Here is an 18,052-nt window from a genome sequence, read left to right on the forward strand (position 1 = left end):
TGTGGACATTATTACAGAAAGAGGACCAGGACGGGGGGTGGTTAACATTATTACAGAATGGGGCCCAGGATAGGGGGTGAACGTTATTACAGAAAGGTGCCCAGAACAAGGGGGCACATTACAGAAAGGGGCCCAAGACAGGGGGCACATTACAGAAAGGGGCCCAGGACAGGGGTGCACATTACAGAAAGGGGCCCAGGACAGGGGTGCACATTACAGAAAGGGGCCCAGGACAGGGGGGCATATTATTACAGAAAGGTGCCCAGGACAGGGGGGCACATTACAGAAAGGGGCCCAAGACAGGGGGCACATTACAGAAAGGGGCCCAAGACAGGGGGCACATTACAGAAAGGGGCCCAGGACAGGGGGGCACATTATTACAGAAAGGGGCCCAGGACAGGGGGGCACATTATTACAGAAAGGTGCCCAGGACAGGGGGGCACATTACAGAAAGGGGCCCAAGACAGGGGGGCACATTACAGAAAGGGGCCCAAGACAGGGGGGCACATTACAGAAAGGGGCCCAAGAGAGGGGGGCACATTACAGAAAGGGGCCCAGGACAGGGGGGCACATTACAGAAACAGGCCCAAGACAGGGGGGCACATTATTACAGAAAGGTCCCCAGGACGTGCACGTGTGTGTATAAACATTACACGAAGGAGCCCAGGACGGGGGGGGGGGATATTATAACAGGAAGGGGCCCAGGACAGAGGGGACATTATTACAGAAAGGGGCCCAGGACAGGGAAGGGGACATTATAACAGGAAGCGGCATAGGAAGGGGAATTGGAGGGGGTGAGACATTATTACAGAAGGGCGTCCAGGACGGGGTGGTGGGTGGAGGGAGATCATTATAGAAAAGGGCCTTGATGGGTGGCTATCATTACAGAAGAGGGCCCAGGACAGGGGACATCATTACATGGAGGGGGTGAGTATGCATGACTATACATCTGGCCGCATGCAGGTGGGGGCCATCAGACTATAGTTACGCCTCTTGGCCCAAATGCCTATTTACTAGTGGCAGAAAGCCGGACAATGTGATATACCAGTATGTGTGACCATAAAAGCCTTGGTGGTTTTATAGTGCTCCCTCACTTCCAATTCATCTCCTGTCTCATTAGCTCAGGCTCATGCATGCTTCACTCATGCATTACACTGCAGTTCTTGCTCTAATCTGGTCTTATCTTGTAAAGAACAGGCCATTTACCTTCAAGGGGAGCCTACTACACTCACCTTTCATCCCGCTTCCTTCATCTTGGAATGTATTACGTGCAGCAGAGGGGTCTTCTAAGTGCTCACTGCCCCCGCTCCCCGAAGAGGCCACGCTGCTTTGGGGAGACAGAGGGGCATGATCGGATGAAACACCCTGAGATCCTCGAGCTCTCAAATCTTCATGAGACATCCACCCATGTCCTAGCGGCTGGTTCGGCACATTCATGGGCGGGGTAAGGGACACCGATCTTTTCAAGGGGCTGTGGTGCGTCTGGCCTGAGAGAACTGAAAAAAAAAAAAAAAAAAAATGTAAAAATAAAAAAAGAGGTAATATTACTAATAAATGGAATGGAGAGAATAGGATTAAATTATGGGTATTGGCCAGGATTAAAGTAAAAAAAAAAAAAAAAAAAAAAAAAAAAAAAAAATGGATGATTTCGTCCTAAAAAAAAAAAAAAAAAAAAGGTCTATAGGTTTTGCGTGGTATTACAGCTTGGCTCCATTCACTTCAGTGGCGTTAAACAGCAATTCCGATTGGGGATTGCATAGTAATATAGAACGTCAATCCGGTGGGTAAATTCCCGTCGTTTTTGTCTGTATCCACAATGCTTTCCAGAGGTCATGCCCCTTTAATGCCCATTTTCTGCCTCTCCACACCCTTTTCCCACTTGAATTTGCTTATTTCCATAAGATTTCCAGCAGATTTGGAGTCCCAGAAATCTCTCCTTATTCCAGAAGTTGGCAAGAAGAGAAGCTATTTAAAGACACCTCTGATTAAAGGGGCGATTTAGGATTTAAAAAAAAAAAAAATAAAAAAGAGGTTGTGAAACATTGCCACCTATGTGCTATACATGATATTGCAGTTTAGTTCCATTCAAATTAATCTGGCTCAATAGCATTACCAGATCCATCGCCGGGGAAGGGGAGAGAGTAGGTCCTGTTAAGGATTCTAAACAAACCCCTTAAATCTCTGAAGGTTATAACTTTGTACAGCCATTATATAATCCAGAATACCTGATAATTTAGCACCTATTAAAACGAGTATTGAAAGTTATAAAGGTGCCATCATTACAATTAGCGGGATTTTAAGCCCCCCACCCCAAACAACAAAAAAGTAACAGCATATCTTTTTAGTTTGCCATCACTTTATTAAATAGAAATACCCCTGTAAATCTCGTGCCCCCATCAGCAGGATTGTGCTCAGTAACAACAGTGTCAGGTCGGCGCAGTTATACTGATTACAGTGATACCTGGTGATGGAGTCCATCTTGTGGTTGTTGTGGAATCTTTACATTTTCAGTTAGGCTGAGTTCACACGTGGCGGTTTTTTCGCGTTTCCGCGGCGGTTTTAACCGCGCAATTTTGCCACGAAAATGCGAAAAATAAGCATCCCATGCATTCCTACACTATGGGATTCCGCAATGTTGTGCTAATGCTGCGGTTTTTACCGCGGCGGAATCGCTTCGCGGTAAAAACCGCAGCATGCTCATTAATTTGCAGAATCGCGGCGATCCCGCACCCATAGGAATGCATTGTTCCGCTTACTTCCCGCATGTGGCTGTGCACACCATGCGGAAAGTAAGCAGAACAATTGCGGATGGTACCCACGGTCCGGAGGAGAGGAGACTGTCCTCCGGGCTCTGGGTACCATATCCCTGTAAAAAATAGAATTTAAAAATAAAAAAATATTGTTATTCTCACCCTCCGGCGTCCCGCGCAGCCTTCCCACTTCTCTTCACGCTCTCGTTCCCAGTAGTCCTTTGCGAAAACGCCCGCGATGGCGTCCGTTCTCGCGGGATCGCGAAGTCTTGCGGTCATTCGCGCGACGTCATCGCGATCCCGCGAGAACGGACGTCATCGCGGGCATTTTCGCAAAGGATTACTGGGAACGGATGCGCGGGACGTCGGAAGGAAAGAATAACACCATTTTTTTTTTTTTTACATTTTATCTTTTACTGCTGATGCTGCATGGGCGGCCTCAGTAGTAAAAAGTTGGTCACACTCGTCAATCAGTTCTCCAAGCGATGCTACAGATCGCTTGGAAAACGCTAGCATTCTGCAAGCTAAATACGCTTGCAAAATGCTAGTTTTTCCGCGGGAAAATCGCGGGAATTTAAAATGCGATTTTCCCGCGGACTGGAATTCCGGAATTCTCGCGGTAATTTCCGCGAGAATGCCGGTACGTGTGCACTTAGCCTTAGGCTGTGTGCCCACGTAGCGATTTTTAAGCGTTTTTGCCACGATTTTCAGCGCGAAACCGTTTAAAAATCGTGTACAGAACATGCTGTGCTAATGCTGCGCTTTTTTCCGCGGCGGAATCGCATCGCGGAAAAAAAAAATCGCAGCATGCTCATCCTTTTGTGCGGAATCGCAAAGAATTGCCGCGATTCCGCACCCATAGGAATGCATGAGAACCGCTTACTTCCCGCATGTGGCTATGCCCACCATGCGGGAAGTTAAGCGTCTCATGTGCGGTTGGTACCCACGGTGTGGAGGAGAGGAGACTGTCCTCCAGGCCCTGGGTACCATCCCCCTGTAAAAAAAAAGAATAAAAATAAAAAAAATCGGGGTATATTTACCTTCCGGCGTCCCGCGCTGCATTCCCGGGCCTCAGCGTTCCCAGTAATGCCTTGCGGCAAGGTCCTGTGATGACGCGGTCTCGCGAGATCGCTATAGTAACGCGAGACCAACGTCATCACTGGTCTCGCAAGGCATTACCGGGAACGCTGTGGCCCGGGAATGCAGCGCGGGACGCCGGAAGGTAAATATACACCGAATTTTTTTATTTTTTTAGCATTCTATCTTTTACTATTGATGCCGCATAGGCGGCTTCAATAGTAAAAAGCTGCTCACACTTGTCAAACACTATGTTTGACGAGTGTGACCAACCTGTCAATCACTTTCCAAGCGATGCTTCAAATTGCTTGGAAAGTGCTTGAATATCGCACACAAAAATCGCGGCAAAAACGCGATCATAATCGCGGTGAAATCGCGCGGAAAAAAAGCGCGATTTCTGGGAAGGAGTCCGGTTTTTGGTGTGCGTTTTAACACGCACCGTGGGCACATAGCCTTAATGATATGCTCATGCTCCGGGGCGGGGCTGGGATGGCCTGTGGGTGAGACTTTATGTGGTGCTCTGATTAGGTATTCATATGTATGGCTTCTGACAGGTCACTGACCTGCCCCCTGGTTTACTTAATGAATATTGTATATACATACTGAAAAAAATCCCTTTCTGCAGGCAGCGGACGTGACCCCTGCACTGCAGCATAATTGCATGTGCACTGTGTTAATAAATATGCTTGAGGTAATCCTGATATTTAAAAAAAATAAATAAAATAAATAAATCCATTTCAAAAATGGCGCCCTCTGTGCCTGCGCAGTAGCAGCTATCGGTGTACATAGAGTTGATCCAATAGCAGCCATTGCACATGCGCCGGCAGAGGAAATTTTTTTCTAGCAAGTGGGTGCTGCAGACGCCTGTACAATGGCAACTATCGGATCACCTCTATATACACCGATAGCTGCTACTGCGCAGGCGTGGCAGGCACCATTTTCAAAATTTTTTTTTTTTTTTTTTTTTATAATCAGGATTACCTCAACCATAATAATTCTATACACAGTAAAACATGTGATTATGCTGTCCGCCCCGGATTATGATCATATCATTAACTCAAAACTGAAAATAAAGATTAAACAAACAAGACATCATTGTGATCAGTATAACCAGGGCTGTGGATTCAGAGTCGGAGCCAGATTTGGTATAGTCAGAGTTGGAGTGGGTATAAAATGGACTGACTCCAGCTCCTAAGATATATAAAATATATATAATAAAATTGGGTACAGTAGTTCAATGCAGCTTGTGGGGAATATTTTTTTCATAAGAATTTGGGAACGTTATGAAATGTCCTTTAAAGGTCTGTCCTATTCCTGATCTAAGGTCTAGACTTTTAGCAGAGATTAATCTGTGCTGCAGTTTATGTTCATGATAAGTAGTGACGTGTCTCTTCTACAGATAAGGGGAAAAATAAACAGAGGGAAGGAATGCCTGCATTCATCTCAGAACGTCTTGAGTGAACAGAAAAGCAGGATTAAGGCAAGAACTTCTTAAAGCATATTTAAACTTTCAATAAACTGTGCATAAATCAATAGTCCAATATATGCTGTCTCTGTATGCTTGATGTTTTAGTTTGTTTTACCTCTTTAGTTCATGTTTGGAGAAATTAGCTGCTATGATGACTTATATACACTATATATAGAATATAAGGGGAAAAACATTTTTCTAACATTTCAAATTCGGAAATACAGTAACAGGATTGATGAGGACATATATATTTGTGTGTTTTGGAATATGATTCAGTGCAAACATCCATCCCTCCTCCCCTCTTCATAGACTGTGAAGACATATGCTGTGAAGCAGTACCCCGAGACAAGCCTGACATTGAAAGTTCAGAGTAAAGTTAACATTTTACAAACATTATATTTATGTGTCCTATTGATTTATGCAAAGATAGTTTTAATTTATATCCTAAATTATACAGTGCATGATTCCCTGTTCTTGCAAGAATTTCAATATATCTTCTTTTTTTTTTTTTACAAGACAAAATTTTTAGAATGAATTTACATAATTACAAAATGTCTAAGAAGCATCTTATGAAATCAGCTGTATTTGAGCGCATTTCACAGTGACTCAAGATAAAAAAAAACAAAAACATTTTGTGTGTCAGTGTATAAGTGACCCAGATGAAAGCAAATGCTATGATGCCAAAATCAGTGCATACTCAGGCAGTGATCAAAATGCTCCTTCAAGAGCTTCCAATAAAAAAAAAAAAGAAACATTTACAATGCTGCCACCAAAGAAGTTTACAAAGCTGTGACTGAAAAAGAACACAGCAGCACCAAGAAACCAGAGACCAGCACTTCCTGCCAGGCAAAGGAGGAGGAGGAAAGAGCGTCTCAAACGTCAGTTACAAGATATTTTGTAAGTGACAAAGTTACTGTAACATTGACAGCAGATGTGTTTAAAGCAAACCTTTCAGCAGTTTCGGCCGATATAAGATATGGCCACTGCTTTTCAGGGCTTCTCTACAGCATTCTGTAATGCTGTAGATACCTTGCAGGTTTGACCGGGGGGGGGGGGGGGGCTTCAGAAAAATAAGTTTTATTATACTCATCCGGGGGGGTGTGTCCGGGTCCACCCCCCTTCTTGCGATGTCGCCCTCCTGTTGCTACATCGCTCCCCAGCATCACGCTCCTGCGCACGAGTACTTATCTTCCCTGGACGGCTAAGAGCAAGAGGACTCTGGTCCTGCCAGTGCTGCTGCTGCCGCCGTTTCTTCATCCTCATCAGATGAGGAGTTTGATTTCGAAAAGTATTTGGACGACATGGTGCAGGCAAAGCGTTGCCGCAGGAAATAAAAAAAAAAAAAAAAAAAAAAGAAAGATTCCACTCCCATAGAAAACAGATTGACCATATTTCAGCAACATTTTTCACTTGCTCTCAAAGTAGTAAAAGAGTTCAATCATTCATCAAAACTGACTGTGCACAAGGCAATTCCTTTACACCCTGAAATTGTTAGAGATGTTGCCCATGTGGTTACGGCTTTGCCTCCAACCCAAGTTAGTGCAGAGAAGTTGTTCTCTAGCCTTAAAAAATTATTAGGTCAGATTTGAGGTAATCTATGAAGGAGGATCTGATGGAGGCAATTCTATTTCTCAGAACAAATTCATAGACTGCACAAATGTTGTTCAGTATGTTTTTTGTTGGAAATTTTTTTTTCACTTATTGCATGGTGTATAATACATTGTAAATATGCAAAAAAGTTTTTTGTTCTAAAGGTGTAATCCAATATATTTTATGTTCTATCTAAATGGCTTGATTATTGCATCATAATAATGATGATAATGATTATAAGCCTGATGTTAAATGTACTGTAGTAAAATGGTATCACAAACTTAAACATGAGCCATGTATGAGGGAGTTGGAGGCGTCAGAGTCATGGAAACTGAGGAGTCGGAGGTTTGGCTTACCGACTCCACAGCCCTGAGTATAACGGCGCCGACCTGACACTGTCTGTAGTTACTGAGTACAATCCTGCTGACAGGGGCACTTTAATACCAGAAAATAATTATTCTATCCTTGTTATATACTGCCACCTGCAGGCAAGAAGTATAGAAAAACTAGACTAAAAAGGATCTATCCATTGCTAATGTAATGGATCACAGACAGTGCATCCCGACACTTAGAATCTGATGTTTTGGGATTCCCTATAACTAGTCATTTTTATTCTCTCGTGAAGGACTCCTGAGCGGAAATTAGAACAATGTGCCCGATGCTCAGCGACGACTGCGGCAGCCGCTTCATTTTCAGGGTTTTCTGTGGTCTCCAAGGATCTCTCAGCAATTATCAAGACTGAGACAGACAGTTTAATGGACTTCTAAACCATACAAGCGAAAGTTAGAAAGTAGCAGCTGCTCGTGGTCAGGATCTTTGGTTAATACATAGCCCGATTTCTACACAGGTCCCGACACCAGAGACAAGTAAATTAAGAGAAAGCCAAGGGGACGTATTTGATAAACTAAAAACATCACCGCGCACGCATATATACAGTTAGGTCCAGAAATATTTGGCCAGTGACCGAATCTTCGCGATTTCAGCTCTGCTGGCTGCCATTTTGGAGTTAAAATGAAACAGAAATTCAATTGAAGTGGAGACTTCCAGATTCAATTATAGGGGTTGAACCAGGAGCGTAGCTACTGGGGGGGGGCAGATGGGACAGTCTCCCCGTGCCCTAAGGGGACCCACCTAGAACTACGATACTGTAACTGTATGGGTGTGCACAGCACGCCGATACAGTTACATTCTGCGGCAAAGAAGGGAGGGGCCCGGTGCCAGCAGTGCCCCTCCCCCACCAGTCATCGGAAGTTCAATTGTATCGGCTGGATACAGCTGACCACATTGATGAGATAGGGAGCGTTACGCTCCCTTCTCATATCATTCCCCCCTCAGGATCTGACGTCCCTGATGCAGACATTGACAGCGGGCACAATGACTTCACTTCATCGGCATCCGCTATCTGGAAATGTGCGGGAGCTCTGAGGAGGCGAGTATTGTATTTAGTTTGTTTTTTTTTTATATGGAGGGGGTGCATTAGACTATCGTCTGCATTATACTATAGTGTCTGCCTATTGGGAGTGCGCTATACAATATAGAATCTGTCTATGGGGGTGCATTATACAATATAGAGTCAGTCTATGGGGAGTGCATTATACTATATAGAGTCTGCCTATGTGGAAAGTATTATACTATATAGACTCTTCCTATGGGGGGCTGTGTGACGGGGTATGCAACAGAGCAGGAAAAGACACTGGGCCGATAAACAATCCAACAAGATTTATTGGAACAGTGACCAGGAGCAACACAAATGAAAGTAATTCTGCAGCGTCCATAATGAGTCCACAATGAGTCCACACAAAGGGAGCAGATCCGGGGGTGCCACCTGGCAATCCGACGCCAGGAAAATAGAAATAGTCCTTGGGTGAATTCAATGGATCCAGCAGATGAGGGACACAACACAGTCCCACGTGGAAGCTTACACACGGTCATTGGGATGTCTCCTCAGCATAAGATCTCAGCCCTTTGCATATCACCACACAACAACAACAGTCTTTAGATTCAGTCCTCAAATCCAGTAGCGTGGGGAGACCTCACAATTATATGTGGCAAAATAATCTCCAGTTTCCATACATGATACCAGGATCCAGCCACAGCTGTAGATCCTTGTCCTTCAAAGCACACCGCATCAACCAACTCAACATGTGACTCAAATGACCCTGAGGACAGGTGTCTTGCAGATGCCCAGGCTGCCCACATCGGTAACATCTGCGCTACATCGCACTACTTCCCACTTGCACTCTGGGGACGGAGGTAAGGAAACCTGGAGGCTGAAATCCATGTGAAAGTGCAGGAGGTGGTTGTTGGGTTTGAGAACGATTTCTCCACTTGATAGCTGGGCATGTGGCCTGCAGATGCCCACATCCACAACACCTGCGTTCTACAATTTTTCCTGCACGTCGTATTCCCAAAGATGAGGCAGGAGTAATGGGAGGCACATTGACACTGGGTTCGCCATGAGTTTGTAATCTAGTGGGACGGTTAACAGAGGCCGAAGGACAAGTTGCCGCCAGCGTTGCGAAGCTGGTAGGTTTTTTCTCTCAGACTAGTAGTTTTTTCCACTGAGACTTGATGGTTAGAACCTTATCAGCTACAGCAGCAGCTCATTCCACGGTCGCTGATTTCCTCTCACAGACCCATTCCCAGATCACAGCAGGGCATTTGGCGTAAAACTGCTCTTTTAGGATGACCTACAGGAAAGTATCCCAAGTTAAGGCCCCCTCTCCCTCCAGACAGCGATAACATACTGGTTTGAGACTGTGGGCATCTTGAAATACACTTCCCCATCACAGGCTAAGGAGCAGAACTGAGTCCTGTATGTGTCTGGGGTTACGGCATAATGTTCTAGAATAGCCTTTTACCTCCCCATACTCACAGTTGCACCGGGGGTCCATAGCTCTATAGGCCCTCAGCAGCTCCACCCTCTAAAAGCCCCACCAGATGTCTGATTCGCTCCCTTTCCGGGACTTCCATTAATCAACATTGATGTTCGAAGTCCTGGAAGAAGCCCTCAATGTCACATGCAGCCTCATTAAACGGCTTGAAGTTCTTGTGGGACACTCTGGGGAATTCGCTCATGGTGGATGATGTGGATACAGTCTGTCTGGGGCTTCCAGCTGCTTCCACAGCAAGCTGTCTCTCCAGCAATGCCCTCTCTTGAGCTCTACAAATGGCCTCCATCTTATATTCTATGGTGACCTCTCCAAGCAACGCCATCTCCTCCTCATACCACACAACCCACTGACTTTTTTGGGTATTTACCTGCAGCTCTTGTATTTCCTCCCTTTGCTGTGAGAATCCTTCAGTGCCTTCTTGCAGGCAAGCTCCTTCCAAAGCCTTAATTAGTTGGTCCTTGGTCAGTCCTTTGCAGCAGACTCCTAATTCACAGGCCTTTGTTTGTAAACTCCCCACAGTCCAGTTTCTGTATACTGAGATTTCGGTTCCAGACATTTCTGGGCCGCTGTCCTCCAGTCCTTCTGCTCTGACTCCACTGCTTGCCAACAGTTTGTGACGGGGTATGCTGCAGAGCAGGCAGAGACACCAGGCCAATCAACAATCCAACAAGATTTATTGGAACAGTGAACTGGAGCAACACAAATGAAAATAGTTCTGCAGCATCCATAATGAGTTCACACAAAGGGAGCAGATTTGGGGGCGCCACCTGGCAATCTGACGCCAGGAAAATAGAAATAGTCCTTGGGTGAATTCAATGGATCCAGCAGATGAGGGACACAACAGTCCCACGTGGAAGCTTACACACGGTCACTGGGATCTTGCCTCAGCATAAGATCCCAGCCCTTGATAAGTCACCAAACAACAACAGTCTTTAGATTCAGTCCTCAAATCTAAAAAAAAAAAAAAAAAAAACAAAACACAAAAATTGAGCTTGGTTTGAGTTGGTACACATGCCGCACATAAATGCATGTTTACATGGCCAAAAAGCATACAAAACCTACAAAAGACAAAATGAAAAAACCCCTGCTATAAGTAAAAAGCAAAAGTGCATTTAAAATCATACAGAGTTCTTAGTAATATTGTATTTGATCAAACATAGCATAAAAGCCGTCCCACCATCGACAAGGTGACTGTGGTCGGGGCGGTCCTACACTGTCTAATATTAATAACCTTATCATGTGTCAAAGTTGACGTCTGTGTGAATAAGGGCAGACAATACAGTATTACTAAGAACTCTGTATGATTTAAATGCACTTTTGCTTTTTACTTATTTAATTATAGCAGGGGTTTTTTCATTTTGTCTTTTGTAGGATTTGTATGCTTTTTGGCCATGTGAACATGCATTTATATGCTGCATGTGTACCAACTCAAACCAAGCTCAATTTTTGTGTTTTTTCTTAGTATTGTTGCATTCTGTGCAAGCTGGGGTGTGGCCTCCCTCTCCTGAGCTGGAAACTGTATTTAAAGGCTTCCCCTGACTGGTGTCCAGTGGTTGGGATCCAGACCTTGTCTGCCCTTATTCACACAGATGTCAACTTTGACACATGACACATGTTTGATCAAATACAGTATTACTAAGAACTCTGTATGATTTAAATGCACTTTTGCTTTTTAGTTATTTAATTATAGCAGGGTTTTTTTCATTTTGTCTTTTGTAGGTTTTGTAGTCCTCAAATCTAGTAAGATAGGGAGACATCACAATTCCATGTGGCAAAATAATCCCCAATCTCCATACATGATACCAGGATCCAGCCACAGCTGCAGATCCTTGTCCTTCAAAGCACACAGCATCAACCAACTCAACATGTGGTTTGTTGTTCTACCACTCTTGGGATCAGCCCCCTTGTTGGGCAGAGATACTAGCACCCACCCCCTTAAACATAGCTCCAAGGATTAAGAATGTTCCAGAAACCCTGTCTGCAGGCTGTCTACAGGTTTGTGTATTGAAGATGCCTCCTGCAGAGGGGAACAAAGACATAATCCACCACTAGATGCAGTACAAGTGCGGTGGACCTAGGCCTGATTACATTACAGTCCAGGAACACAGGCCGGGGGAGGGACACAATGTTACAGGCTGCATTATACTATATAGTCTGCCTAAATAAGGCCCCGGGGGCCTGATACTGGACTGCATTCTTATTCTGGACTATCTTATCCTTTGTGTGGTGGACTGAATATGGACCTTTTCGTATTTTTGCCTGAATAAAGGTCTTGGAATTGTTCACTCTTCGCTTGCTCTGTTGATTGTGTGATACCAGAGAAGGACCCTGTGACAATTATACTATATGGAGGCCTATGGGGACTGCATTATACTATATGGAGGCCTATGGGGACTGCATTATGCAATATGGAAGCCTATGTATAGTGCATTATACTATATGGAGGCCTATGGGGAGTGCATTATACTATATAGAGCCTGCCAATGGGGGGTGCATTATACTATGGGGAGTGCATTTTATTTTAGAGTCTACATATGGGGAAAGCATTATACAATATAGAGTGTCTATGGGGGATGAATTATACTATAAAATCTGCCTATGGGGAGTGCATTATATAGAGTTAGTCTATGGGGAATGCATTATACTATATGGAGGTCTATGTGGAGGAGTGCATTATACTAGATGGAGGCCTATGGGGAGTACATTATACTATATGGAGGCTATCTAGGGGGCCATCATACAGTGTGGAGGAGATAAAATGGGGGTATCATACAGTGTTGGAGCCATCAAACAGTTTGGGGGTTCTAAGGGGTCAGTGTACTGTGGGTGGTACTATACAGTGAGAGTGCATTATACTGTGTATAGGGGAGCTGCACAGGGGGAGACTTGGGACATTATTAAATGTAAAGTGGACACATATTGTTGATGTAAGGGAACTCCGGTTACTGTACCTGTCAGAGGGGCACACAGAGGGCATCATTACTTTCTAGGGGACAAAATGTGGTCACTGTGTTCCAGGGCTCTTGCGTAGGGAATTTATATATTCTACAGGTTTGTTTTAGCATTTAGAGGCACACTGTTCCACACCGCAGGTGAAGTAATAGGGACATATACGGCAGCAGAATAAGGAGCTTGTCCTTGTGCAGGTTGGGGATAGATGGTGATGGGGCTGGAAATATGAGATCTGAAATGTGTCTTTGTTGTAAGCTCTGCAGCAGAGTCCTGGATGGAGAAGTTGTCATGTCAGTCTGGGCCAGATGGAAAAGATGGGAAAAGTGAACAATTCCATCAGAAAGAACGTCAGCTGTATGTCACCATCTACACTCACTGGCCACTTTATTAGGTACACCTGTCCAACTGTGTGTTAAGACTTAATTTCTAATCAGCCAATCACATGGCGGCAACTCAGTGCATTTAGGCATGTAGACATGGTCAAGACAATCTCCTGCAGTTCAAACCGAGCATCAGTATGGGGAAGAAAGGTGATTTGAGAGCCTTTGAACGTGGCATGATTGTTGGTGCCAGAAGGGCTGGTCTGAGTATTTCAGAAACTGCTGATCTACTGGGATTTTCACGCACAACCATCTCTAGGGTTTACAGAGAATGGTCCGAAAAAGAAAAAAAATCCAGTGAGCGGCAGTTCTGTGGCCGGAAATGCCTTGTTGATGCCAGAGGTCAGAGGAGAATGGGCATACTGGTTCGAGCTGATAGAAAGGCAACAGTGACTCAAATTGCCACCCGTTACAACCAAGGTAGGCAGAAGAGCATCTCTGAACGCACAGTGCGTCGAACTTTGAGGCAGATGGGCTACAGCAGCAGACGACCACACTGGGTACCACTCCTCTCAGCTAAGAACAGGAAACTGAGGCTACAATTTGCACAAGCTCATCGAAATTGGACAGTAGAAGATTGGAAAAACGTTGCCTGGTCTGATGAGTCTCGATTTCTGCTGCGACATTCGGATGGTAGGGTCAGAATTTAGCGTAAACAACATGAAAGCATGGATCCATCCTGCCTTGTATCAACGGTTCAGGCTGGTGGTGGTGGTGTCATGGTGTGGGGAATTTTTTCTTGGCACTCTTTGGGCCCCTTGGTACCAATTGAGCATCGTTGCAACGCCACAGCCTACCTGAGTATTGTTGCTGACCATGTCCATCCCTTTATGACCACAATGTACCCAACATCTGATGGCTACTTTCAGCAGGATAATGCGCCATGTCATAAAGCTCGAATCATCTCAGATTGGTTTCTTGAACATGACAATGAGTTCACTGTACTCAAATGGCCTCCTCAGTCACCAGATCTCAATCCAATAGAGCATCTTTGGGATGTGGTAGAACGGGAGATTCGCATCAGGGATGTGCAGCCGACAAATCTGCGCCAACTGTGTGATGCCATCATGTCAATATGGTCCAAAATCTCTGAGGAATGCTTCCAGCACCTTGTTGAATCTCTGCCACGAAGAATTGAGGCAGTTCTGAAGGCAAAAGGGGGTCCAACCCGTTACTAGCATGGTGTACCTAATAAAGTGGCCAGTGAGTGTATAACTGTACTTTGATATCATATGTTCCGTAGGACTGGTATCTACCACTGACCATATGGCGGTAATATCCATGTTGGTTTTTGTATAGATATTATTTTCAGTAAAGGTGCAATGCGAGTCTCTTGCATCAATACCCGGCACTGCCGTCGGCAGTTCGGACCGGACCGCTCAGCTTTATAGAAAGACATGCAGCCACACACTCCGGGTCTGAGTGCCGATGGCAGTGCCAGGTATTGATGCGAGTTTCTCGCATTGCACTCGTAAGTGTGACCCCAGCCGAAAGCTGAGAATCTGCACTTTAAGCCCATATTGATTATAGAACTGGATCCTGAATAAGTTTTAGTAAACAGCTAAAATGCCAAAACATGTCACTATCCAAATATTTCTGGACCCAACTGTATATGGTGGAGCAGATGGTAGGTTCATTGCTAAAGGTCACTTTATATCCACGTCCTTGGGATCAGTAGGAGCCCCGGCAGATGAACCGCCACCAATCAGCACAATGTCACCTATTATGTAGATAGGTGAGGATTTGCAATCTTGGAAAATGTCCCTGTAATTGTAATATAATAATTTGACTATTTCACCTTGGCTCCCAGCACAATTGGTCAGATATCAAGCTTTGCTTCTGGTCGCCTTAGAGAGACCCGGGAAGGATCTGTATGAATGAAATGTGCAGCTCGGCCTGAGGTCAGCAACTGGTTTAAGACTAAAACTCCAGTAAGCGAACTCCATGGAATGAATAGCATTGCACCTGTCATTCCAGGGCCGCATTTACACTTTCACAGCTAGGCACCTGTTGGATAACTGGTTGAATGTGATGTTCAGCCGCTCCAAAAATACATACATGGGCTCGATATATAAAGATATCAAACACAGCTGCTCGCTCCATACGGACTGGTTTCCACTTTTGTAAACCTCGCAATATCTGACTGTATCAGGTAATTATTCTCTAAGTGATAACTCTCCTACAGCGCCTCCAGAGGGGAAGTGAACAATTACACATTTCCTAATAAAAGAATGAGCCATTGATACAATGTTCAGACATGTTGGGTCCTCCGAAGACCTTGATACTCGTAACCCATCTACTCTGCTGACTAACGGAGGTGTTGAGGATATGCCCTTTTAAATAAAGGGCATTTAAAAAACAGATACCACATTTAAGTACATGCAAAACTAATAGTAACTAGGACCCTACAATAAAAAAGTGTCCTCATGGCTAAAATTGCATTTTGTGCATACTTACGGTATTTAAACTAAAACCTAAAAAGAAAAAAAAAAAAAAAAATAGATGTATTCAACAACTTTCTAAAAATACTTTGGAGGATATGTCTCAAGACCTGTTTATGATGGCAAAATACCGTAGTCAAATTTTTTTAGTGAATGTCTGTTTTGTGCACATTTTACCAATTTCCAAAGAGTGAGTGGGCTTAGTGGAGAGAGGGCAGGGTGAGTAAGGGCTCAAAATATTCACTTAAGAAATTGGCATAAATTGCAGAGGAAATGTCTGCTAGCTATGGGCATAGTCGCACATTACCAACCTCCTGCGCAGACCTTACTCCAACAGGCTCCCATTTAAGACCGGTATATGAAAGGCCACTGAAAGGTTTGTACCCCTGCGGATCAGAAACGTTCACACTTTCACTTGGACGTTCCATTTCTCTGTTCCATTTTGGACATGAATTCCTATTTTTCAGTTATTCAAAATAAGCTGCATAAGTGATGCAAACCAAACTGAAGCGGAGGGGGAGCCATCGATAATCATGGGGTCCGTCTTCAGAATGGAAGTAACAGTTTTGCATGCTGCGATTTTTCATCTATTCTAAAAACAGACACCCAATGAAAAGCAAAATGACCCCATAGAAGTAAGCGGCACCCCTCTACTCCTGTCTGCATCAGTAACGCAACAAATCCTTTTCAGGCATTTATTCAGTTTCCATGAATGCAGAAAAACAAAATGTGAATGTAGTAAGTAACCGCCTCACTCGTGACGTTATAGCGATATTGCTAGCGATATCTCTGTGTGTGATACTTACCTACGACCGGCTCCCCCGCTGGTTATCGCTGATCGCGCGAGAACGTTCAGGACTGTTTCTCGTCGTCAGCTTCCTGTGGCGCTTCCTGCTGTGAGGACGAGCGACGCGTGGAGCCGGGCGGGAGGACGCAGGATCGCCTAGTGTGACAGGTAAGTAGCGATCCCCGTCCCCAGCGATGTCGCTAGTGAGATCTGCCTATGTGGCAGCTCACTAGCGACCACTTAGCGATGTACCAGCGATCCTGACAGCGTCATATCGCTGGTCGGGATCGCTGGTACATCGCTAAGTGTGACAGTACCTTAAGTGCCCAGTCACATCCTACTCTATGTCATCCGCCCCACCCTACGTGCCCCGCCATGTATCCCGTCCTCCGCAAAACCCTACGTCCCCATCCCACGCTACAAGGGCCACTACATGTCCTGCCCCACCCTACATCCCAAGCTACATCCCCCAGCCCACCCTACATCCCAAGCTACATCCCACGCCCCACCCTACATCCCAAGCTACGTCCCCCAGCCCACCCTACATCCCAAGCTACGTCCCCCAGCCCACCCTACATCCCAAGCTACGTCCCCCAGCCCACCCTACATCCCACGCTTTTCATCATTAAATACATCAGTAAAGATCCATTCATATTTGAGAAGATGACCATGGAGCGGCGGATCCCTGCTGGCCGCAGCTCTGGACACTTCCCGTATGGTCAATCTGCTCCTGATTGAAGCAAGTATGAATGTAAAACATGAGTGCTTCCATTCATTGCCACAATGCAGTGATCTTGAAACGAGCAACATATGGAAAAACTAAACATTAGCAAAGTGCAATTTTTTTTCTCCATCAACAGGAGCCATTGTCCGTAACCTGCAACGATTGGAATGGAAGGAGAGGGCTACTGTACTGGCCATCTGGGCCAGTATCGATCAGAAGGGTTAGCAACATATGTGAATGGAAAAAGCAACAAAATAAACCAGCCAGAGGGTAGAAAACCCACAAAACAATCCAACGCGGTTATCAGGAACACAATAAACAGTTCCAGGTGTCCTAATCTAATTAGCTCTACGCTTGAAATATGGAGCAAAGGATGGAGCCAAAGGAGTAACTCCAGTTACTGAGGAGGAAAGACGCAGTGGAAGCATCTCAAGAGCTTAATGGAAACCTTTATTTAAGGCACATCGCGTGCCTTTATTTTCATTTGTGCATAATGAAAGTGGAGTTTTTAACGCCCGACCCAAAGTGCAATCATCCTCCGAACAGTCGCTGAGGCTGATCAGCCTGTCCATGCCTGCAGGAAGATTTGACCATCGAGTAAAGGAGCTTTTTCCTCCAATTCTCTTCATTGTGTTTATTATACCTCATTTATTGCATTATTCAGGTCGGGATGCATCAGGCTCGCTGCGGTCATATGGGCACCATCTACAGGCCATACACAGGTACTGCACTGTATTAAAATTGTTTCGTCTAATAAATCTTTAATATTTTATTATTCTGACTGGGGTACAAGGGGTCCCTGCCGGTGGAATATTGGGGTCCCACTCTCCAGAACGCATCCCCTTAAATCTTGTATAACCTACATGTACAATGATAACTACATCAATAAGGTATTTTAGGACTCAAACCTACAATTTCCAGCAGGCTCTGAATGCTGAGAGTAGTAGTCTTTCTGCAACATTTTAGACCACAGGCTAGATACCACCACA

General features: G+C 44.9%; 1 protein-coding gene across 3 annotated transcripts in view; it reads right to left on the minus strand.

Moving 5' to 3' along the window:
• SAMD4A (sterile alpha motif domain containing 4A) overlaps positions 1-18,052 on the minus strand; it is a 110,022-nt gene that overhangs the window by 16,909 nt on the left and 75,061 nt on the right. For 2 of the 3 annotated variants that reach the window (XM_073577938.1, XM_073577936.1), the window contains one exon: positions 1,233-1,496. The exons of the other annotated variant lie outside the window; for it this stretch is intronic. In XM_073577938.1, the coding sequence (XP_073434039.1) occupies positions 1,233-1,496 (264 nt within the window). The remainder of the gene's footprint in view (positions 1-1,232; positions 1,497-18,052) is intronic. 3 annotated transcript variants of the gene reach the window in all.

Source organism: Dendrobates tinctorius, unplaced genomic scaffold, assembly GCF_039654945.1.
Source record: "Dendrobates tinctorius isolate UK_male_01 unplaced genomic scaffold, ASM3965494v1 ptg000058l, whole genome shotgun sequence".
NCBI lineage: Eukaryota > Metazoa > Chordata > Amphibia > Anura > Dendrobatidae > Dendrobates > Dendrobates tinctorius.